Source organism: Athene noctua, chromosome 1, assembly GCF_965140245.1.
Source record: "Athene noctua chromosome 1, bAthNoc1.hap1.1, whole genome shotgun sequence".
NCBI classification, from domain to species: domain Eukaryota; kingdom Metazoa; phylum Chordata; class Aves; order Strigiformes; family Strigidae; genus Athene; species Athene noctua.
Genome location: NC_134037.1, coordinates 132,387,440 through 132,412,297, shown reverse-complemented (window position 1 = coordinate 132,412,297; position 24,858 = coordinate 132,387,440). Strand labels below are relative to the sequence as shown.

Genomic DNA, 24,858 nt, shown 5'->3' with positions numbered 1-24,858 from the left:
TGCTACTGTGTATCTATCTCCACCCAACTTCGTTTTCCTTTGTCTTGTAATTAAGGCCAGGGCCTTTGGAAGCAGCTCTGGAATGAGGACAAGCAAAACCCCTGTAGAATATATTTCGAGATAATTTCAAAAACACAGACTGAATGGGCACACAGGACTTGCAGAAGGGAGTGGAGAGTTGAAGCACATCCCTTGTGTGTGAAGAGCAAGCCCTCTGCAAAATTTAAAGCCAAAAAATTCCTTAATATTGCTAGATATCTTTCATAAGATTTTGGAACATAGCCAGAATTTTCACAAATCATCAGAAGGTAATACACCCAATTAAATACTTTATCAATATTAAATACTTTATTAATAAAGTGCATTGACATATAAGACATCTCTTGTTTTCTTTTACGCTGACAGTAAAATGTACAAAACATACCTCCCAGTTAAGAACAAAACAGTGCATACTCCACTATCAAATGTAGAACATGTGTAACTTTTGAAGGAAAAAACATGCAGGCAAGGGGTCATCCTTGTGGAATTATTTGCTTCCTATGTTATGAATGTTAACAGAATTGGGAAATCTTGAGATCCTGTCAAGTGCTGTGACCATTAGCAAAGGCATTTGTTCCTCACCTCTGTGTACAGCAGCCATGTAATCGCAAGCATCAATTCAAAAGGGAGGAGGGTGCCAAGATCAAGCCAATGGCTTTCTTGGGACCTGAAAGCATTGTCATAGCTGGAACAGTCAGCTTAAGTTTTACTAGTGAAGAAAGGTAGATGTTTTCTACAAAGATTCCAAGAGCTGCATTCATATTAGCTGCCAGGAATTCATCAGTGCTAAGAAGGGTCACTAGAGACTGCATAAGCATTTTAAGCTTACATGAAATGTCTTCATTTTGTAGTTACAGTATCAGCTGAAACAGATTTTTCAGAAGAATCAGATCAACTATTTCAGGAAGAAATGAGATACTTATTTTTTTAAGACTACACCAGTAATGAATGCAACTTTCACTAGTGAGGAACAAATAAAAAATACTCAATGCTTTCCACAAGTCTTCAACTACATATAAGCAAACTCATTCATTTTTTAGTGTCTCAATGACATTTTGGTAGAAAACCACATTGTTAGGAAAAGCAAGAGATGCATAAAGTTCAAGAATGCAGAGTTTTTAACCACTACAGCTCTATCAAACACATCTCACATCCTTTCTGCTTAATATGATGTAAAAGAGAATACAATTACATTTGTCTCAAGGCAGTAACATATAATCAAAAATAGGCATTATTTCAGAATTTTTGCTGATTAAAGAAACTTCATTTAACAGCTGCAGCTAATTACTGTGGAGAACATTTAAGCTTCTGCAGAACAAGGTCTTAAATCTGATTGTCAAAGCACTTACAATGCTAATATAGAGGGAAAAAAATATTTTTTAGGAGTCAATTTAACTTTAAAAAAGAGACTAAAAAGCCTTAATAGAAAAAAGTCTTACTAAAAGATTATGAAATTTACAATCTCTTCATGTTTTGTTAATAAACCTGAATGATAAGAATGTTGCGACCTGCCCTGTGTAAAAGAATTTTAAATAGCTTCCTGTCTCATAGCACCATACTGACTGGAGCATCAGATCTTCCTTTTCAATTAGTACCCCAATGAGACAGATTTAGTTTTTTTAAAGGAATAAAGATGGAAGAGCTGTACAAGAAGCAGGAATGAAAAACACATATAGACTACAGGAATAAGAAACAGAAAAAGAAATCAGTATTGAACAGAACTAAGTAGGATAAAAATTTAGAAATGGGTAAGATAGTAACAATGAACATCTGGAAATGGAGAGTTTATTTTGATGCAGGATTCAAACAGCACCAAAAACTAGCAGGATAATTTTAATTCAAAACTGCAAAAGCCTACTACAATTAATGCTGTCAAATCACAGAATTTTCTACTATAAACCACTCCAGGTTGCTGGAAACACTGCTGTTATACAAGTTTAGATACACATATAGCAATGTATTTACACTCTACTCACCACAGTCAAGTCTAAGACAGTATGGACAAGCATCTTCCATACTATATTATTTATTTATATAAAAGTTTGATGAAAGCAGAATAATACATAGCTGGTCCTGTGATACTGAAAAAGCAATGAACTGGGTTCTTATGCAAGAGCAATGCATCATCTCTGCTCCTATTAAAGGAGGCATCTTTACAAATGAGCACATTTACATATTGGACAAAGCAGTCCCACTGATGTTGATCTCACACAGATGAGATACTAAGGCAGAAGCAGAAATAAAAGAAACCAGAACACTCCCATTACACAGCATCAAGCTCTTAAATATTATGTCCAGTCTACTACTACAAGAGGGGACATCACTTCAAAAGAATTTGCCAAAAAAAACCCATACTAAACATGAGTCCAGGAAGAACAATAGCAGAAAGAATGTACTCCTCATCTACTCTTGTTTTGAAAAAAGACCAAGCAAACCATAAAACAGACCAAGAAAACTTTTGAGGCGACACAGTTAACAAAATAAAATCAAGTTAATTATATATAAGTGGGTTGAGGCATTTGCTTGTTAAGAACAGGGCTTGAAAGTTTTACTTAGTTTCAAAAAACAGAAAAAAGTTAAAGACCAACTGTGAGCAGTAATATTTGGCTGACTTCTGAAAATGTCAAGTAACCTTAAGAACAGAGTTTGGGACACTAAAAAAGAAAAACAGGGTGCCAAAAGACATTTGCTGTCTAGAACTGTGTTTCAGGGTAGGGGGCTGTTTTTCAAGGAAACTAAGAAGGAGCAATCACGAAAAGTTATTAGAATCATTTTATCATCCTAGTGATTCAAAATGGTAGGGCTGGAACATTACCATCCATAAGGGACTCCACAATTTGAACTAACAGAAGATGACAGCCTCCTGCTATCAGTTACTATGTAGGTCAAGAACAGAGGAAGAGAAAAATACCTTGACAGGGTTTCACACATATCAGCTTGCAGCAGGCAAAAAAGGGTACTCCAGTTACAGTTTAACATTATATTTAAGGTGATTAATACCTAGCTACTGCCAAGTGAAAGGTCCCACTCAACCCTGCACCAGCTCTAGCACTTGTCAGTGGCTGGTGAACTGATGGAGAATCTTGGTGGTCTACTAAGACCCCAAGAGGTCTATCTGGGGGCTTGGTTGTTCTCTCCTAGGCATTTGTTCATTCTGAGGTTTTTTTGCATGCAGTTAGCTCCCTGAATTAGCTGATGATGGATGGCATCAGTTACAAAGCTAACATGGTAAAGAAGCAGGAGCAATCTTTCCTCTACAGACAAATCCACACAGCCTTCCCTCAACAGAGCCCGCCAGAGACAAATGCATAAATTTCAGGTTTAAGGTGACCGGTATAACAGGAAATGAAACCAACTGTAGAGCTCCAAGGTAAACAGTCAAAGCCAACAGTAATAAGGCAAAGATCTGCTGGAAACTGAGGACTATTAGATAAAATCACGGTGAGATAAATGAACTGCCTGGACAACCCACACAACACTTAGAGCAGAGATCAGCAATGCAAGCACAAGCCATGGCAGGTCAAGCTTTGGGAAGTTCTTATGACAAACTCAGAGGAGAAGATTCATCTGCAGACCCAACTTCCAGTTGGAGAGGAGATGACATTGTCTTCACTCTGTGCCCAAAGTAGAGAAGTCCACCTGTGTGGATTTGTAAGAGAATATCCCTGGATGAGAAACAGTTGCTCACCATCAGCATGCAACCCCCTCCTGATCACCAGCCACAGTGCACAGAAACACAACTCCACTGTTGTTAATCCAGTGAGTCACTGATGGTTCTGCAGAAACAAGTCACTACCATGTGAAGGATGCTTTTATGTCTATACATGCTGTTGTTTTATTAGGTTAAAGATTGGTTGTGTATGACTACAGCATTAATAATCAACAATAACAGTTGCAATATTAGTTTATGTAATAAAGGATATTGTAACTCTATATTCCTTGTGTTGGTCACCATCTCTCTGCAAATGATTCTTTAAGTTTCAGAGCTTTAGTTGCCCTCCAAAAGCAAGCTCCCTTACTCCTTATGCCTGTACTCAGGAGACTGGGCAACAAGCCAGTCAGCCAGTGGTGAGTTGAACCAGCTGAGAAATCACTGATCATTTCAGGCCAAATCAGGTCTCCTAACTGGCTGACTGCCCAAGCACTGCTGTTGGGACAAGGATATGGACAAGATTAAATGGCTGGGGACACAGCAGAACACGACATGAGCTTCAAGCATTACAGAGCTTCATCTTCAGGGATGTTAAATTAGAGCCCAAACTATAAAGAGCATGTTTTCTGCACACAAACCCACACAGACATTAACCACAGTCACTCCTTCCCCTACCATCACCTCTATTCCCTCACCCAGTCATAGGGTTTCCTCTCCTCTAGTTTATCCCAATGATACTCCTTCCTCCATCAGATAAGAGTCACTTCCTACCACCCTAAATTTTATTTAAGCCTTACTAAGAACCAACTTGCTTCAAATGTCTCCTCTCCCTGAGGCCACTCTGATTAGTCTTCAATATCTCACTCAGCCAATGCCTGCCTCTTATGTCTCAGACAACACTGATCTTTTTCTGCTTAGGAAAAAAGGGGAAGAAAGTGAAAGGCACTATTTCACAGTCACCCCTTTTATTTTGCTCCATGTACAGTTCCCATCTCCAGCTCCCAAAGAAAGAAATTAATTGCTGCTCCTCCCCACCACCAAGGTCCTCTGCTAGTCCTGGCTCAATTTCCCCCTCCAGGTTCCTGTTCCTAATCAGATTCTCCTCTCCCTCTTCCCATCCCCTATACTGGAAAAATGAGAATTACATTAACTGAAGCAATATCCGCTTCCTGATATCTGTGTTCAAAAGGGGTACCACAGTAAGTATGGTAGTTCTCTCCATTTACATCACAGGTCTTCTCAGCAGCCTGATGTTCAGCAGTAAACCCTAAGACTCTCACCAACTGAAGAAAAGCTGCCGGTGAAAGTTAGCCATTTAAAGCAATAGCCATGATAGCAGCATGGTCTTAGCGTAAAAATCCTCAATTGTTCAAATATAAAATAAGTTGACAGCAGAAATATACATAAACAGAGAAAGGCTATTGCAAAGTGAAAGTAGCAAACAGCATATAATACAGACTCAGAAATGGCAAACTTTCAGGTAAGCAGATGGCACTAGACTTATCTGCACGGGAAACCCTCTGGCAAGTCCTACAGAGCTCTAAGGAAGTGACTACCCTCGAACAGATGTTCTGTCAACACAAGATACCACATTTCCATAATGCTGTTTTACTCACCCAGCCAGAGTTGCTTTGCACATCCCAGAAGCAACAGTGCTTTAAATATCCTATTGGAACTTCACGCATACTGACTGCTCAGATTTATCTTCTTCCTCCACCTCTAACTGTTACCATATAGCTATATGGTAAATTGATGCCTGTATATCAAAGCATTTCAAATAAGAATAGTAGTCAACATGCATAGTGCTATATGCCAAGCACTAAAATGTATGGCAGAGAGCTTGACGAGGAGGAGGAGGGGGAAAACACTAGGGTCTACCATATGACTGATACAAGCTTTTCATTACAGGGGAACAATAATACTACAGGTGTGTAGCTTAATCCAAATACAGGTCTAGAGCAATTTCTCTTGACTTGCTCCTCTTGCCACCAAGCAACAGTTATGCACAATCCACCTGGCTAATAATCAGTGCTAGTCGCTTAGTCTTGGTGGAGCACTAGAGCAGCATTTGACTTGCCAGAAAGACACAGATCAGCTCCTTGCACCACAGGATTGCCAGGATCACACCAGTCACCAGTACTTCCTTCCCTCTCTGTGACAGCAGTTTAGAAATGTAGTCCTGCTTCACAGAAACTGGAAGAGTTATTGGGCAACAACAGAAAAAAAAATTATTTGAACTCAGCCTAATATCAACAGTTTTCAGAAGGTATTTCGTGACATGTCATAAGAAAAATCCAGACAGGACAGGAGCTGCAAGCAATGTTCTGTTGTTAAACACAGTCTTTACTTATTTCAGAGAAAAAAAATGAAACACATACAGCACTTACACTGCGATTCAAAATTATTTCAGGTAAGAGGGCACAGACTGCAGTGTGGATGTACTTTTAACAGTAATATTGGATTAATTAAAATCGAAATACTCTATAAAAGTAGTTCTCCCATACAGCTCCACCGGGACTGGTTAGAATGAAAAAACAGCAAAGCTTTATACCTTTCTACTTGACAAATCAACCAAACCAGTAACTAAAGATAGAGCAACAAAATACCTGGAAATCATGACATACAGTCTTATCTGCACTGTTCTGCAGAGCAAAACTGTATCTCATTACTCCCAAAGTTCTTTAATCTTGTCAATAAAGCAGAGGATGAAAGACAACTGTGTGACAAATTATTTAGCCTTCCAGGTGCTTTCAATAAGTTTCCACATTAAAATAATCCACCCTGCTAATAAACTGCACAATTTTGGCTCAAGAGACAGGTAATTGAGCATTGGGGTTTTTTTCTTTTTAAAAAAGGCCAGAAAAGCAACACTGGATCAGTTAACTACCCACCCCAAAAAATGTAACAATGCAAGGCTCACCTACTCAGTGCATTTATGAATATGGAAAGCAGCTTTTTGCATGTCAGAAGAGTATAATCCTCATAACAGAAAATTTGAGGTGGGAAGGGACTTCTGGAGGTCATCTAGTCTAACCTCCCTGCTCAAGCAGGGCCACCTAGAACTGGTTCCCCAGGACCATGTCCAGACAGTTTCTGAATATCTTCAGGCATGTAGGTATCATTACCATAAATTGTGCAGTGGAATTTCCTCATATATGAGCAAACTGCAGAAAATATGAGTGATAAGCTTCACCCTGAAAAAAGACACCTTCCCAATTGCAATGTCTTCCCAACTGAGTAAATAACCAGGTTAGTAAAGTCCAGCACATAGTCTAAGGAATGACTGACCCATAAACAAAGTAAGACTGTTAGCATCATGATGATAAATGCAACAGGATGCAAAAAAAAAAAAGTATGAAATTGTGATGTATAAATTACTTTCACACATTACAATTAAGTCAGCTAAAGATGACTTGGCATTCTTTGGGAACTGCTAAGCAGATCTTTGTTCCGCAATAAAAATATTGTCAGGATACATGAAGTGAAACAAAACACAGCAAAACAGCAATGTTTCAGTAGTATATATAGAACTCTAGTATAGTAGTAAATCTATTATATACATCTAGAACTATCATGGATTTTTTCATAAACCTATGATAAAATTAACAGATTCAACTATAGCAATGAAATGCCAATTAACAGCTATCAGTGCTATTTCCAGTATCAGCAAAATACTTTAATACTAGAATGTTTTACAGACCACACATACAGGCTTTATATGTATGCCACAACAGAGGAGTTGGACACAAACTATGCTTGACACGACCAAGAGAGAAAATACACAGAAATACTGTAGCCCAGAGCATGAATCTAAAACAATGGAAGAGCAGAGGATATAAAATGTCTCAGCAATCTGATCTTTGAATTGTCTTAATCAATAGAATCTCAGATATTTCAGATAGCTTTAAAAACAGTTCACACTGTTATTTTCCTGTTCATTTGCTTAATGCAATCAGTATATACATATACATCCAGCATGTATATACATCCAAATTTCTTCCTTCTCCAACACCACTGTAGTCAACTTTCTAAACTCCCAGCAACAAAATGCAGCTCATGGACATTTGTAGTCATATGTTTGATTCCTCTAAGACTAAATTAAAATCGGTTTCATTAGTCCAATGATTATGGCAACTTCCTTCTCATGAAAAAGAGGTCATTTCACTAACAAATATAACAGTACATAATTAAGAGATGACTCAAACAGGATACCATTGTTGATTTGCCTAATGGAAACTTTGGAACTCGAAAACAACCCACAACACTTTCCTCCACTGGCTGTAGGCAATAAAACCATGCTTATTTTGAGAAGTTCAGACGCAACAGTTTCAAACTTACTCATCCAGAGCAAACAAGCATGCAGTCCCAAAATCACCAGACCAGGAGATTCAACCCTTTACAACCCAAAGTTCAGTGTGAGCTTGGGCTCAGCTCCACCAAACACAAACTGTGAGAGGATACTCCCAGAGCTGTAAGCCACAAAAGGTAAGCAAAAGAGTGAAACTGCTGAGACACTAACTTAAGAGAAAAATATTGACTCAAAAAGGCTTAATATCTGAGAAAAAGTGGAGTCGGAATACGCTGACTCAGCAAGTTCAACAATCAACACACTTCAAGAATCAGAGGAGGTTGATATTTTCCTACCTTACACCTTCCAGGCCAGCAGAGACTCACTGAGCCAGTAAGCACATTAATCCTCAGTAAATAGCCTAACTGGCTAGGCTCTCTGCACGAGCCAGCAAATAACTGCTGTGTATCTCCTGCCTAAAGAACCTTTGTGTATGCTAGGAGATGCCCAACGCATATCCACAGCAATTTTAGAGAAAGACCTTATTTCTGAAGATTAATGCTGTGGCAGAAGGTCATAACCTTGAAGCCACTGTCATGCATGGAAGTTAGTATTAGTTAGAAGTTCTTTTGAACCTTAAAGATGCTGCAAAATCAAGCACTCAGACTAGGAAATGGAAGCTTAATTCCCTCCCCTATAAACATTATATCACCTTCACTCATTATCATTTTAGATTCCAGAAAGAAGTGATGGGAGACAAAATAAAGAACACAAAACATGATATTTAAAATGGCTGTCAAAGCCTAATGTAGCTTCCCTTCTTGAGGACTTCTTAGATTTTATGGAGCTTTTATTTACTCTGGCTTCTCAGAGGTTAAAGTTCAGTCATTCTTAATGGGTTAAAAGAAGATGAGGCAATATCAGCCACCCTTCACCACAAGGTGTTTCAGGACCATGTCTAGCCTTTTGTGGAAGAAAGGTTGGGGCAAAGGCTATCTGTCATCTGAAAAGCAGCATGGCATGAAGTAACCTAAGAAAAACCTCTGGTTTACACTTCCACCGAATTCCTCCTATCTCTCCCAGCTTTCCCATCTCCACATAGAGAAGCTGGTGACACTGTTTGAGATGTCTCAGACTACACCACCATTGAATAGCACTTGGCACCTTCACAGCCCCGTTATTTCAACTGTTGAGCACTGAACTGAAAAGAGTGGAGTCAAATTGCTAAAAATAAGTGACCAATTCCACAAAAAGGAGAGGTAGAGCAGAAATCGAACATAAAATATAAAACCAAAAATTGTCTGCCACAAATGTTTTTGAATAGTTTAATGTAAATACAAGGATTTCTAAATCTCAAAAGACATTCCATTTTAAGCATTACTGAACCCACATGAAAGCTGGTGAGGCAAGGTTATGGCTGATGCGTTTAAGGCAATTTTCAAGGCAGCCTGGAAGAACTCTACTTACTGTCTGCACAGGTTGCAGAATTTTTTTCTTGTAACAAGTGAGATAGAAAAACAAATTTGTTAAGTATCAAATTCAAGGAATATTTTAAATTTTTATGCTTTCATATACATTCTAGTTACTGGAATACTTGACACTTACATAGTTTGCTTTTTTCTGAAAATTCCACAGCAAGAACCCATAAAAGTTCAAAACAAACTTTCTAGAGAACCAAGCAAGTAATTGACTTACTAAAAAATTACACACACCACTTTGGAGTTTGGGCTGGCTGTTGCTTTGTTTACTTGTTACTGTATGAAAGGAAGCTCTACAGACATTTCCTTGGGTTTTTTCCTTTTAAACTCAAAAGGAACTTTAAATTTTCCTGGCAGCACCACCAGCAAATTCTAGAGTACAAAAAATTTTGAATAAAACTGCATACCTTAATGGATTAAATCATGATCTTGTGCTGGGGACTGATCATCTGATTTGTATCTGAACCTCCCAGACCACATAAAGGTGTCATTTTCTTTGCAGTGCCTTAAGATTCTCCTGCAAGTGTTTCTGCAGGTTACATTACCACTTGAAACGTCACATATTTCATTGAGCATAATGATTCAGGCATCTTGCCAAATTGACACGAATATGTCAAGCATCATTTTTCTTTGTAATAGCAGTAGACTGGATGATCTAGCCCCACTGTAGTGTGACAGCCAGATGCTATTTGGCAAAAAGAATGTTTAAAGAGGGGAGAGGGGGTGTCAAGCAAACGGCTATGCATAACTGCAATAGCATATGCATCTGAATAAAATTAGTGCTCAAGTGATTTATAGAAACCAAAATAAACATATCAAAATACTACAGATGTATAAAAACCAGAGCAAACCAAGAACCTGGGGTTCACGTGTAGCATTAGTAACAATCTCAAATTCTGTTGTTTCATAAACACGCACAAGAACAAAGTCACCATTAGGTATTTGATTTTGAGTCAATAAATTGTTCCCATCGCCTACTCAGGTCAGCAAGCAGCTATCAAATGCTGCAATGCCAACACAGGACTGGGTAAAAGCCAGCCAGAAAGATTTCAGGTTCTCATCTCATCATTGTTTTTTTGTTTTTGTTGTTTTCCACATCAAGTAATACACACATCAAGTTTTTTTGTTTGTTTTGGGTAAGGTTTTTCAGTGTTGCTTTTATAAAAGAGCTTCCTTTGGTTACCAATACAACTTTGAACAATTCCCAGTTGTTCTGTTCATCAACATCACTACAAGAAAAAGCTGAACCAAGTTCATAACAAGTTATTTATAAAAACTTCCAAGAGAATACCAGTCACCTCATTAACCATTGCTTTCAAAGTTTCATGTGCAAATACTGAAATAACAGCAGTGACAACTGATTATCCACCTCACTGAGCAGTTTACAGAGATCACATATACAGATACCTTGGTATCCTTCCATAGGAATCTGTCCCTTAATATGAGGAAATTCCCAGACAGAATATAAAACTAAAAAAATTCTCAGTCATCAGGGTGACAGTTACTGCAGTGCAGTTAAGCTCCCTTCCATTACCTGGGACATGAATTAGTAATTCATTTCACATAGAAAGAGGCATAACATTCATACTCTGAACTTTTCGCTGCACTGATCTGGACCAACTTAACAAGTCTAACAGTTGGTAGATCCAACTTGCATGTTTGTAAGTACCTAAACCAGCATTTTTAACAGTTCAGAGTAACCACCAGTTAAAACAATGTGCAAGATATAGTGATAAAACCTAAATTAAACATTTGTTTAATTCTTAGCACTATTTCTCATTTGTTTTGATTTTTCCTATTTACTGGAAAATGGCTGTTTCACAGACCCATTAAATATTTTAATTACTGTGGATTCCACTGTCTCTAGAAGGTGGAATTATTCACAAAAGCAGAAATCTGAATTCCTTGAATACACTTTCTAACATCAGAACTCCATGATGCAGAAGAGCCCACTTACCCCTCTGCAGTATTTTCTTCTCCAGAACACTGTGCATTGCAATTCAGAATTCAACACGTGTTACTTAATAATTTGGAGAACACTTTCCACTCAAATAGAAGCCAACGACAGCAGAACAGATGCCTTTAGGAAACTAAGGATGTGTGATTATAGCACTGGGAAAACAGACACATGCTCATATCATCTGCAATTATTAAGTTTAGAATTAAACAGTCTTCAGTGTTTCCAAGATAAACCTGATTAACAAGAGATTTAAAAGGTCGTTAGAAACATGACTCTCAAACCAGTTCACCCTATGATTTTTTTCAGGACGAAATTTTCTCTCTCTGAGGGGAAAATAAAAAGGGGGCAGGGGAGGAGAATATTGTATCTTATCCAGAAAAATAACTCCCCTCCTCTCTAACAAGCATCTTTCCCACTAGTTTTGACATCTCAAACAAGCCCAGAGAGTGGTAGGTGTTTTCTCAAGTTTGTTTTTAAAGCATGGAGCAAATTTTATTTCATAAAAGTAAAGAAAACAAGCAGGAAGTTTGCAGTCCAGAATGTCAGCTCTGGATTACGATTTCTAAAAATATACTAGAGAAAGGATGCAAGTATTCTGGAGCAAAAGCAGATTCCCTAACTTGCACAGGGAAAATAGTAAATAGCACTCAAAATGCAATACATTTGTAAAGATCACAACGTATCCAGAAAAACCTCCTGAAGGAAACAGCACATGCTGTAAGTTATTCTTACTAGACAAACCTAAACCATGAGTACAACCCAGTGTATTCAGCACAGGTTTACTTATCCAGCAAGGTATTCAGAGCAAGAACATGGCAGTTGTGATATTCCCCTTCCCATTGAAAGATTTAAGGGATATGCTGCTCCCACAGGCAAGATATCTTTCTTACCCTTTGTGAGCACATTCAGTTTGATCCAATAAAAAGTAAAACTGATTAGTTTGATTTACCACTGACAGCCACCTGATCCTAAGTGGCCTGACCATACACTTAAGCAGTTAAAACATGTCAGCAGGTCCCGGAACAAAATGGTAACAAATTACTGAAAGGGAGAAACTACTTATGCAGCTTGCCTGTGGAAGCTTCAAATGCCTTGCTGCCCTACAGTGCTAAACCTCAGATGAGATGAATGTCATCTTGCAAAAGTCTTCCAAGTTGCTAACAGCACACATTAAATGTGAAAACTGACATTTCTGCATGCTAGTGTTAATAGACACAAAGTAATCTCATTTAAGAGCTCTTAAATCTTTATACAGCAAGAAAATAATTTCATCCTCTGCACTCCCTTGAAGCTGTAATTTTGCTCATGCCATACTGATCAGATTACATAATGTTAAGCCAAATTAAGACCTCAAACTTGCACTCTCAAGTAGAATAATGGAAAATAGCTACGCGTCCATTGTAGGCCTCAATAGCAGCATGATGGCAAGCAGGAAACATTTACAAAATCCTCTGGTGGTTTAAGAGGTGACTATCAAGTAAGAAAGCACATAAAACGTTAATGAAACTAATGCTGAATGCAAGGTAAACCAGTTGATGGGTCTGCATTATAAAAATCTTAAAAAATGAAGGCAGCAAGACAGAATCAGAAATATGACTTGGTGTTTGGGCAAATAAATCCTGTAAGGAGCAGAAATAACATAGCCCTTTATTTCATACATCAATGGCCTTTAGCTTTCTGTCCCAATGTTTCCTACCTCCTCAGTAATGCACCCATTGCTACTGACATCCCATAAAACCCAGCTCTTTCCTGCCACAGCTTTAGTTTCCAGCCACCCTTCTCCAGCAATCAGTGAAGAACAGGGGACACATCTTAACTGAACCAGCCCCAGCACTTGTGCAGACTGATTAGCAGCAGACCAAGTATTACAAATGACTCTTGGGCTCATAGCTCTGATTCTTCCTTCAGCACTGTCCCTAATTCAGGTCTTTCTCTTTCACCCAGCACTGAGATACACACAAGATAGAAAACTTATTTAGACAGGTCACCCTTTGCTGCTGATAGATGCTACAGGGGAGAAAGAGGAAACAGAGAATAGAACAAGGTCAGCGAGCACCACAGGTGAACATACAGCACAGCTACATAAACTTTGTTTGCCAAGGCTAAAGATACCTTTAAAAAGTAGTCTCTAGCTTGGAAAAAAGGTTAATAGAAAACCTACCTTCTCTATTTTTTTTATTTTTTTTTTTTATTTTAGAAACACCAGTGTACCTGGTTGGGTACTCAAAAAACAAAACCAGAAGTTATCAGGGAAAATTATCTCCCTTATTTCTTGAGATCCTCAAATCCTAATACAAATGATACAGAACCTCCAGATCTTTGAGTGAATGGATGAAACTACATAATTTGCTCTGTACGGGACACTAGATCAGACAACGTAAAAACAAAAGCCTACAAATTTTATGAGCAAGCATGTATTACAAGAACTTTGCAGTACTCAAGACTTTTCTCTGCATTCCCCCCCTACCATGAATAAGTGTATTCTCTTTCAATACATTAAGAAAGTAAAATCTGTTTGTTAAATTTGAAGACAAATAGCAGCAGTCATACCAATCAAATAAGAGGTAAATAACTACATCGTAAATGCAGGCACTTTAGAAAAGTTACAATCATACAGGACGTGTAGAGCCCTCAGACTTTTCATTTCAAGGGTTGGGGCAGCAGGGGAAAGGTCCTTATTTTTCCCCTTTCTTGGCCTTACTACCTCATTGGCCTGTTGAACACCCTTCTGCTCACAAATGGTTATCTTGCAACAGAATTCTGAATTTTAGTAATAAAGTGATGATCTAGTTACTGAATTGAGGCACTCACTTGAGCCTGAAACTGGAAGTGAAGGGAAAAGAACAAATCCCACAAGCTATATCCAAACATGCCCTGAAGTTCGCTCTTCGTTAGCTTGAGTAACTACTGTGAGAAACAGCTGCCTACCCATCAGACCACTTTTCTCAACATCAAGAACTGCAATAATGAAAGTGCGGGATGGTGGAATAAAAATGCTGACTGTTGTTTGGACTGTATAGGCTTCTTAGGGAAGGACGTCAGAGAAGAAAGGCATTACAAAATTTTTTCCTCTTTGCTCATATTCTGTCTCAGTTCAATTGTTATGAAAACATGTACACATACAACAAATGATGTTGCCAAACTTGTAATTAGTTTTACATATATTTGTTGTAAAGAAGCAAAACCCCATAACCCAGAACTAGATGAGTAGGATCGAGATGTTTGTATTTACTACAGGAAACAGAGGATCAGAAGATGGGAGAACTCTTACATTGCAGTATGCCCACAACTAGCCATGCTGCTTACTATTGCCTACACTGCTACCATCATCAAGCAACCCACATTTATGCTAAAGTTCTTTTTGAGATTTTAATCTCCAAAACTCCAAATGAACCAAAGTGCTATTGCCTCCCACCCACTAGCTGGCCTAAATCCAGACGGCAGACTTTCTGCAGTTTTCCCATGCCTGATTGTTTTCCAGCATGTAGACAAAGTGTAGATCATGCAGAAAACCAACAAGTTAAAACTTACTTTAAAAAAAAAAAAAACACTGAGAAGGATAAGAACTGAAGAACACCATCTCTCGTCTCCTGTCTTTCATAACACAGGAAATACTTTGACAAACTGGAGTACAGCAAGATAACTTGAAGAAAGCAGCACTCTACATATGATGTAGGCTGTTCAGCAGATGGGGGGGGGGAGGAGGGAGCACATCTAGACAGATGGTCTAGAATTTGCATTTTGCAATTCAAAGATGAAAGCATTTGTCAGCCTACAACATAATGCGCTAATTTCAGCAGAACCTTTGAAATAATACAAGAGGGCACCTCTCCCACAGTCCAGTACAACTTAAGGAGAAATTCAAATTGAGTTTAAGGGTATAATGTGGGACTCCAGAAGTCAAGAGAAATCAAAACCACATAAATCTTCAAGTACCAGCTTAATTTCTCAAGCCTGTTGTCAAAACAGAGTCCAGAATGGAGAATGACACATGACTACTAAAAACTCCTGCTGAGAAGTCTCCAGAAAAAAACGGGCAGTGCCCTTTCAATAGCTTCAGCAGCTGAAGACTGATTCAACTTCTTTGCCCTAAACGTCCAAGACGTTTCTGCACTCTGATTTGGAACGTACTGTCCCTGCCCTCTTCAGCTCCACAAGTGTCACCATGAGGACCTGCATCTCCTACATGTTGCACGTTAAACCCCCTTGCTTCTATATCAAGGACCTCAGTCTAAAAACAGCGCCCACGTTTCAGAGAGACTGTGGAGTCTACTCTGAAGATAGGTTCAATTTCATGCAACAAAAAATTGGACAGAGTACAAGTTGGGGTCCAAACGGTACAGTGGCTCCTGATGTTTCAGGGGTAAAAAAACAGGATCTCTGAGATCACAATAGCAAATAGTCTTAATTACACTAATGAGCTGTGCCTCAAGTAAAGCTGGGAAAGGAAGAGCAAAGAGTTTTATGCACTTTTATACTTGATGGCATGGCAGAGGATGACAGGAGACACTGATCCCAGTGAGTAACAAGAGGTTAAATTACCTCCTTTGCCCACTTCTACTATCTCTAATTAAGTCATATAGACCAGAGAAGATAAAGGTATTCAAAAGCAGCACATTAAGCCTTTCATGTTTCTTAAAAAAAAAAAAAGCAGGATTTAAAAGAAGCAATTAAGACTGAAAACTCTTCAGAATCATTTTTGTTACCTTCACCTCTTAAGAGCAAAGACAGCAGCTGCCACAGAGAACCATATACTGAGCAACAGAAGAAAGAGCACTTTTAGACTACTGCGATACAGCTGCTGACCCACAGCTGATCATATCAGACTGCTGAGCATATATCTCTGCATAATATGGAAGTCAATATTCCTTAGCTTCACCGAAACAAAGTCAAAGGTGTGATTAACACCGAGCTATACCTACTCAGACACAAAGGCTGAAGCAGTTGAGGTGGTCAACTGTATGAGCAGCACCTGCTATCAATCTGATGACGTGAGGGTTGGTGGGTTTTTTTAAACACTAACAGGAATTATGACTTGAAGTAACACAGGGGAATTTAGCAGCTGAAGATAAAGCTCTGCAAATTCTGAAGGACTGAATTGTTGGCACAATAGCAGTCCAAGCACTGCTACAAAGTGGCTTTGCAGCTTTGAGCTCATAAAATTACATTATTCATGGCCTCTAAGATTAATGTATTTTTGCCATAGAAATGATCTTAACTTCTGTCAAGTAATATAAAGAACATCTGCTTGACACATCATTAAAGAAACAAGTCTGCTCAATTTTCATATTACAGATAATCTTATTTTTAAAAAATCTGATAAACCAGGGAGATTACAAGGCATCTGCATTCTCACTCATTTATATTAGATGCCAAGATGCCATAAGAATGTTTTGTTTAAGTTCCAAAGTTATCTTTCAGACCTGGTACTGAAGAACAAAATACCCAAGACAGCTGAAAAGTAACTGTGTAGGGAGAAACACCTCAAGTGGCAAGGGAGATGCAGAGGTCTGGAAGAAGTAAGAGTTATCTCAAACCACGTAACCAATTTTGAGTAATGTGTAAGTTTGTGTGGCAAGATGTGTCTTTGAAACTGTGCTGCTCTCATTCCAGAATCTCTGCAATATCCTATTTGAAATGGAGAGAAATTAATCTTCGGGAAACAAAATCGATTTTTAAAAAGCGCATGTGCACATATCTTCACAAGTCCTGGACGAGTCTCTCCCACTCTCCCTCCTCCTAGAGGCAAAACTTTGTGGTACACCTTTCCAACATCAATAACACATCCCCCATGCATTATCCTACAAGTGCACATGAAGAGCTTACCCATGAAACAGCTAAAAATTAGTATTAACATGAATGACAGCCCATCCATTTCCCAAAACATAAATTGCAGTTTTATTCTAGATTTTAACCATAAGAAAGTTGGTTTTCTTTGTATAATAGGCAAAGACACTGTAATTCTTGAATATTTAAGACCATCAGGAAGGGAGTGAGGTTTCCCCCTCTTTTTCTGCCTGGAAGGGAAAAAGGGAAGAGGGGCAGGAGCAGTAAAAAAGCAGGTTAATGGAAGATGTAAAGTTAAATGTCACCAAAGGGTAACCACTGTAACAATAATAACACTCAGGAATGTCAAGGAGGGCCAGGGAAAGAGGTGGGAAAGGAATGTGAGGAATACAGAGAAGGTCCAGTGAGAACCATTGTTTGTACACAGAACACTAAAGCATGGATGCATGACAACCCTCTACCTATACCACTGCTGTAATTTTGCTAGAAGATAGCAAAATGAATATCCCTCCAGGAACCTACAAAGCTCAAAATTTACAGGGTAGGAGAAAACGAGCATTAAAATATTACAGCCTATATACAAGGGGAGACGCATAATAATATGTGTTTTTTATCATTTGATAGAAGTCAATACCACCATTCACAGAAGAAACACTTTCCTTTAGTCACTAAATCAAAACATCTGTCATTTCATGATCAAGTGTATACTTCAGATTAATGACCTTTGATCGTTGACCAGTTTCTTTTGAAGTCCCACAAATCTTGGAAATACAGCTTGTCAATTCATCACACTTCGCATCTTAGACCACATTCCCCTTCGTATTACCAGTAGGTTAATTTCTCTTGATCTTTTGTACCATAATTCCTCAGTGACATCCAAAACCTGACACTTACAGAGTAGTTCACACTCGACTTCGCTCCTTGATAGTAAGGTTTCCATCCCAAACTGAGATAACAAGTAATGTAGAATTCACTACTGAAGACCCTATACTTTCTCAAAATATCATCTGTCAATGTCTCTGCAATACAGGCGCAGGAACTCAACAATGAAAATGGCTATAGGTGTTCTCCTTTATGAAAAACAATCACCACATAAGCTCCAAGCTAGCAAATAGCCTGTTGATAAGACTATGTGGCAATAAGCCAGAAAAGTTGCTCCAGAAGTAAAGCACTTGCATCACAATGCATATTGTGGCATTCACACAAGTGTCTTACAAGCAGGTTAAGCAGGCAGGGGTTTTTTAGGTGTTAGGACATGCTTAGAGGAATCCAATGGTTTGCAGGGCTAAACCCAACAGGAATAATATCTATTTTTGCTCAAATAACACAAAAGGCAGACACAGAAAAATGTAGGTGACAGGGACAATTTTGGGTGGGGAGCAGGGGGAGGTATACACATTCACAGCTAATGGAGGAACCATGGAAGAGTTAACTGATGACAGGATAGCCACTTTGCTTAAGAGTAGACTCCAAGCAAGCAAAATCCATTTAGCTCCAGTTGTAAGTTACTGCTTATCTACACGACAGATAAAAATAGTATGCACTTTGTTACAATAGCTGTAGCCTCAGTAATTACACTTGAAAGAGGAAACCTGAAAAGGACCACCACGTAAGTAGGTTAACCAAGAGCATCACTCCAAAACTATCAGTATCAACAAACTTTTTCTACAGCCCATCTACTGGGCAACACAAGGTACAACAGTCACAGCTAGAATTTTGAAAATTTCTGAACAATTCTTTTTGTTTCATCTGACTTCTATTTTAGAACCCGATTTTGACCGCATGTACTGCAGTGACTGGAGAAGCTAAGAAATAAGATCACAAAAAAAAGAACAGTGAAAGATGAGAACTTCAAAAGCATATTAGAGAGCTCTAAACCTATGTTTTGTGCAAATTTAACAGCACCAGCGATTAACATGCTAGACAAAAGAAGTCCTTGTTAAATATTAAGCATCCATGCCCTTTCAGTTAGGGAGAAAGAGCTCCTAAGTATCCCAAGACATCCAACAGCAAAGATGTCTTAAGGAAAAATACCACAGTATCACAGTATTTAGGTAGACTTTATAACTCATAACAGATGAATAAAAAGAGGCAGTTATGCCCTCACCTTTTAATGTAGCACAAATAACCTTTAAATGATTCTTGTACCATGACAATAGGATGTATTTTAAACTTTTCTCAAAGCAACACTATCAGCATAAGTAACCTTTCTTTAAATTTCACTGTATTACTCATTTGAGTATGGAAAAGCATATATTTTACCAGCCATCATCACATTTTACACATCTTTGACAGTGAAGAGCCATCAGTCAGCTTCACTGTGATCCAGGCACTAGGGTAGGATTTAAGCAATTACAGTATGTTAGAAGCAAACATACTGTACAATCCTCATTTAAGTTTTTAATCTCAGTTTTGAAGGCTTAACTTCACATGACTCAGTCTTTAACATTCAGAGCCTTGCACCGCACAAAGCTTTAGGTGGCCCCAAAAAGCTATCAACAGCATGACATTTACTCTCATTACTCTTAGCTACTATTTTGTCTCAAATTTCTTCATACTGGCAAACACAGTTAAGGAAACTTAGCCACCGGCACCTCCAATTGTCTGGAATAACATCATAACAAGCGATCTTAAGGGCCAGAAAAGGCGACTGTGCCATCTACATTAGTTCTGCATCCTGCACGTCATAGGCTGACAGCCTCTGGGCCACAGCATGAAGTCTTCGTCAGATCAAAGTTTTCGCTACACTGTTCGGCAACAAGCAGCTGTTTTGAGTAAGCACATAAAAGCTACAGAAAAGACGCAGCAGTTGTTCAGTCGATTATACTGTTGCCACAAATGCCGTAACTTAACCCTTTTCCTTCCACGACCGACCCAGGGAAGCAGCTGAGAAAAATGAATCACTAGAGGAGGGCTCACATTTGTCCTCCCAGCCCTCGTTAGCCAGAAGGCTGAATTCACAGGGGAGAAGAAAACATGGAGCCACAGCTCCCTACAGCAGCTGGAGGACACCAGGCTAGCGCTCAGAAGTTGATAGACACTGGGAAGACGTGAGAATGCGGGAGAAAGGCGCGACAGCGGTACGGGAAGGGGCTGTTTTAACGGATCTCCCTTCCTCCCGGTCCTGCTCCCAAGGGGGGAACCCCCTCGCACCCTGATCGGGACCTACCTGTGCCGGTGCTCGTCGTGCCCTTGCCCATGGATGAGAAAGCCGCCGAGGTTCTTGCCCCCTTTGCTGGTGTCCACGTGAGGAATGAGCACATCCTCCAAGCCCAGGTCAAAGCGCTTGTGCTTCGAGGAGTCGGGGAGGAAGAAGAACGCCCCGAAGCACAGGGTGATGAAGGCACTAAGAATAAGGAGCAGGATAAATTTTTCGGAGAGTCTCAAGGTAGCCCTGTGGTGCGGGAAGGCGGAGGCCCCCAGGTTCAGGGGGGGCAGCCTCCGCCCGGAGAGCGGCAGCAGGGCGGGAGTGGTCATCCTTCCGCTAGCGACCACCCGCCGGGGCACGGCTCATCCCCTCAGCCCCTGCGGCCGGCGGGCCTGGCGCCGCGGGCCCGGCTCGGCTCCACCGCCTCCCGGCCCGGCGCGGGGGCTGGCGACGGCTTCACCATCCTCCCCACGGGCGCCGGGCCGCGTCCCCCCCTCGCCCGCCGAACCACCGCACGGAGAAGGGGACGGGAGGGGAGGAGGGGGGGCCGGGCCGCCCCAACGGCCCCCGCCCCCCCGGGGGCTCGGGCTGGGGCGCGGCCGCACCGCTACCTGCGCGCCCCCCCCCCCCCTCCCCCCGGGGCCGACAGGGCCCGAGCGGGCGGCTCCGGTCAGCGGCGCTCCCTGAGCTCCGCGGCCGCTCGGCTGCGGGACTCCGCCGGCAGCGGCAAGCGGGCTGTTGAGGGCCCGGCCTGGCGCTCGGCGTCCCTCCGCCCGCGTCCCTTCAGCCGGGCCGGGCGGAGGTTCATCCCCGCTGCGCCGCCCCGCTGCGAACGGCGAGCGGCGCCGGGAACGGCCACCGCAAATCCACTCCGGACCCTCTCCCCGCCCTCACGGCGCCTGCGCGGCGGCGGCGGGCGGCGCAGGCGCGCTGGGCAAAGCGAGGCCGCCAGGCGGCCGCTGCCGGGGACCCCGCCCACTTCGGCGGCAGGGGCGGGGCAGGGGCGGGGCGGGGGCGGGGCAGGGGCGGGGCCCGCCCGCGCTGCTCCCTGAGGGGCGGGCGGCCCGGCGCGGGACGGGTAGCTCGGCCTTCCCGCCACCGCCACGGCCTCCCCGGCGGCTCGGCGTTGCCCCCCTGCGGGAAGCGGCGTCTCGCTGCACCGCTGCGGCAGCGCCGGTGTCGCTCCTAGGCGCTCTCGTCGCCGGCGAGGATCGGTGGGTCGGGTGGCAAAACCTGAGGTGCCTTTTTGAGACAACATCGCGCAGATCTGGCTAATCCAGATCCGCGTAATCATCCTGGGGACCTCGTAAAACGGCCCCGTGGGGGCGGAATGTGCCTGGCACGACAGACGAGTCCCTGGGGAGCTGCCCCGAGTTCTGATGGGAGCGCGGTAACACATACCGGTACCCTACGAGGGCACCTGGCTGCCGTCCCCCTGCGCGGTTATTCTCACATAATCATCATGTTTGGAAAAGACCCTGAAGATCCTCCAGTCCAACCATTAACCTCACACTGACCGTTCCCAACTCCACCAGATCCCTCAGCGCTGGGTCAACCCGACTCTTCAACCCCTCCAGGGATGGGGACTCCCCCCTGCCCTGGGCAGCCCATTCCAACGCCCAACCACCCCTTCTGCAAAGAAATACTTCCTAAGAGCCAGTCTGACCCTGCCCTGGCGCAGCTTGAGGCCATTACCTCTTGTCTTGGTGCTTGTTCCTTGGTTCAAGAGACTCAACCCCCCTCTCTGCACCCTCCTTTCAGGGAGTTGTAGAGGGCGATGAGGTCTCCCCTCAGCCTCCTCTTCTCCAGACTAAACCCCCCCAGGTTCCCTCAGCCGCTCCCCATCAGACCTGTTCTCCAGACCCTGCACCAGCTCCGTTGCTCTTCTCTGGACACACTCGAGTCATTCAATGGCCTTTTTGGGGTGAGGGGCCCAAAACTGAACCCAGACATCGAGGTGCGGCCTCACCAGTGCTGAGTACAGGGGTCAGATCCCTTCCCTGTCCCTGCTGGTCACGCTATTGCTGACACAAGCCAGGATGCCATTGGCCTTCTTGGCCACCTGGGCACACTGCTCATGTTCAGCCAGTTTACCAGAGGGTATTGGCCAGGATAGCAGAGCTCCCTGCCATCAGCAGCTGCCCTGGGACAGCTGGGGACCTACCAGAAATAGTGCCAGCTCCCCAGGCTGCTTCAAAGCCTTGGGAATGTTAAAGCAGAAGTGCAATGAGAAGGGGCATAGATGAAGTGACAGGCAGAAAACACCTGCATTACCCTTTGCAAATATTAAAGGTGACCAGTTTACCCTACTCACAGTTTGCTGTCTGCATGCATGCATAAGGCAGAGTTCCCCAGGCTGTAAAGGGTTTCATGCAAAAGGAAAGGTCAAGCAAAGGCCTAGATAAGGTAACTGCAGGAACCAGATTCAGAGAAGTTAAAAGAACAAAAGCAGGTCCATAAGTTTGGGAGACAAGTTACACCTACAGCTCTTTTCAAAGTAGGGTGCTTTTCACTTTTTAAAGATCTAACAATAGCACTGGAGCCTTGAGTACTCCCAGGTGATGGAGAATGGAGTGTGTTTAATGAACCTGGCAGACAAGGCAGAATCCCAGCCAAGGAAAGAGAAAGGCAGGGGAGAGGACTGGTCGGTTCAGCCTGCTGAAGTTAGCTGAACTGGAGAGGACTTCAAGGTGCAAGGCAGTGTCCCCAGATTGTGATTGGAGTGACAGGATGAGAACTGAATTGAAGCAGCAGGCTGCAGCTCCCTTTGGGGAACCCCCCAGCCGAGCTCCAGAAAGGTGAGAAATCCAGTCTACAGGTGTAAACGCACAAAGAAAGCGGGAGAGAAAGTGTTGAGTCATGCGTCCTGCAGGCAGACAGAGCAGGCACAGAGCCAAGAGTGGCTTCCACTGCCACTAATGCTGCCAGTGCCCATAAGTGGGGTGCCCTTGATCCCAGCCACAGCAGCTGCTGATATCTGAGCAGAGGAGGTTTGATAACAGTAATACCAGGCATTTAGGTCTTTATCAGTCTTATACTTTGCTTTATATGTTTTGAATCCTTGGGGAATTAGGCTGGCCTGTGAAAAAAAGTCCCAAGTCCAGCTGGACATGCTGAATTAATGAAGGTTACTGCTCGGTTCTGGTCTGAGTGTGGTGTACTATGGAAACTAAGCTCTCAAGAGAGGTTAATTTGGGAGCATTCCAGGGAAAGCAGCTGAGCTAATAAAATAACTTGTGATGGTCAATGTAGTGGCACAGGTGTGGATGGGTCAAAAAAATCCGGTTAAATAAACACTTAGTCAGGTTATCTGAAGTTAATTGATCAAGGTGAAGGAGACCATCTTCTTTTACATGAGACTAACACTTCCACTCTGATCACTCCCTACGTCCTCACATCCAAGCTATGAATCGCACCTTGATGGATGTTTTTGCATAACGTATCAGAGATAATGGCCTTTCCCATCTGTCCACCCAGCTAAACTCTTCCATCAACTTATATTTTTGCTTCCTCTTCTCTGGTTTTAACAAAGAGGACCCACAACAATGCCATGCAGCAGGCAGCTGGATCCTACTCACTAATCTTGCAGTATTAAAAACCAGAAAACGGAATAAAGTGAGAAACTCTGCCATGAGGTGATAAAAAACAAAGAACCAGTGTGTGACAGAGATACCAAAGAGAGGGCATATAGGAAAGAGCTGTATTATCAATGATACTACAATGCACTCCAACCAGTATGGCAACTAAACCTAACATTTTGTTGTTACTACAGAATCAACGGGCTTCAACTGGTCTGTTGGCCATTTCAGCTGTCTTCTAGTTTTGATCTGGTAAAGTGAAGTATCTTCAAATATGTTCAAGTCTTCACTTGTTATATTGCTTTCACACACAGTCTGAAAAAAAAGATCAGTCCATGAAGACTTTTGTTCTTCAGTCTTTTTGCCCTTTGCTTCACTCTTCTCTGCCAACTGCCAGTTTTTCTTTTGCGTTAAAAGACTGAGCAGAAGCTTCCAATTTCTTTATAAAATGTTTCTTTGTGTTTAGCTCATTGCAAGGAAGTGACATTTCTTTAGGTTTTGTAGTTTATGATGACCTTTCCAAATGCTAAAGCATCTGTGTCTAAACCATGATGAAGTTTTGTATTTCTACAATTTTGTGCTTGTTTTGACTTCTCTACTCTTTACCAAAGACTAAGAGTTATTTTTCATCCTTTGGTTCTGTCATACTGGGTAATATACATATCCCTGTAAGCCTGCCAGTGTTTTTCCATGCTGCAGTGGTGTTGTTCTGTAGCTGAACAACATTAAATATAGAACTATATTGAATTAGTTGGGTTTTTTGTAACCCTGTGCTACACTATATAGACTGCATCTATCAGTGTTTTCTAAGAGATGCTCAGAACATTCTCAGAAGTGTCCTGTGCTGAAATGTAAAGGTTTTCACAAGAATCAGGAATTTCCTGCACTCACCACCTTGGCTTTGATCAATTACTAATGTAACTGGGAG

At 41.8% G+C, this 24,858-nt stretch overlaps 1 protein-coding gene across 1 annotated transcript in view; it reads right to left on the bottom strand.

Moving 5' to 3' along the window:
* Nucleotides 1-21,233, bottom strand: part of MAN1A2 (mannosidase alpha class 1A member 2) — a 151,114-nt gene extending 129,881 nt beyond the window's left edge. The window contains exon 1 of the mRNA XM_074896783.1: nt 20,374-21,233. Coding sequence (XP_074752884.1) covers nt 20,374-20,681 — 308 coding nt within the window. The 5' untranslated portion in view covers nt 20,682-21,233. The remainder of the gene's footprint in view (nt 1-20,373) is intronic.
* Between the last annotated feature and the right edge of the window lie 3,625 nt (nt 21,234-24,858).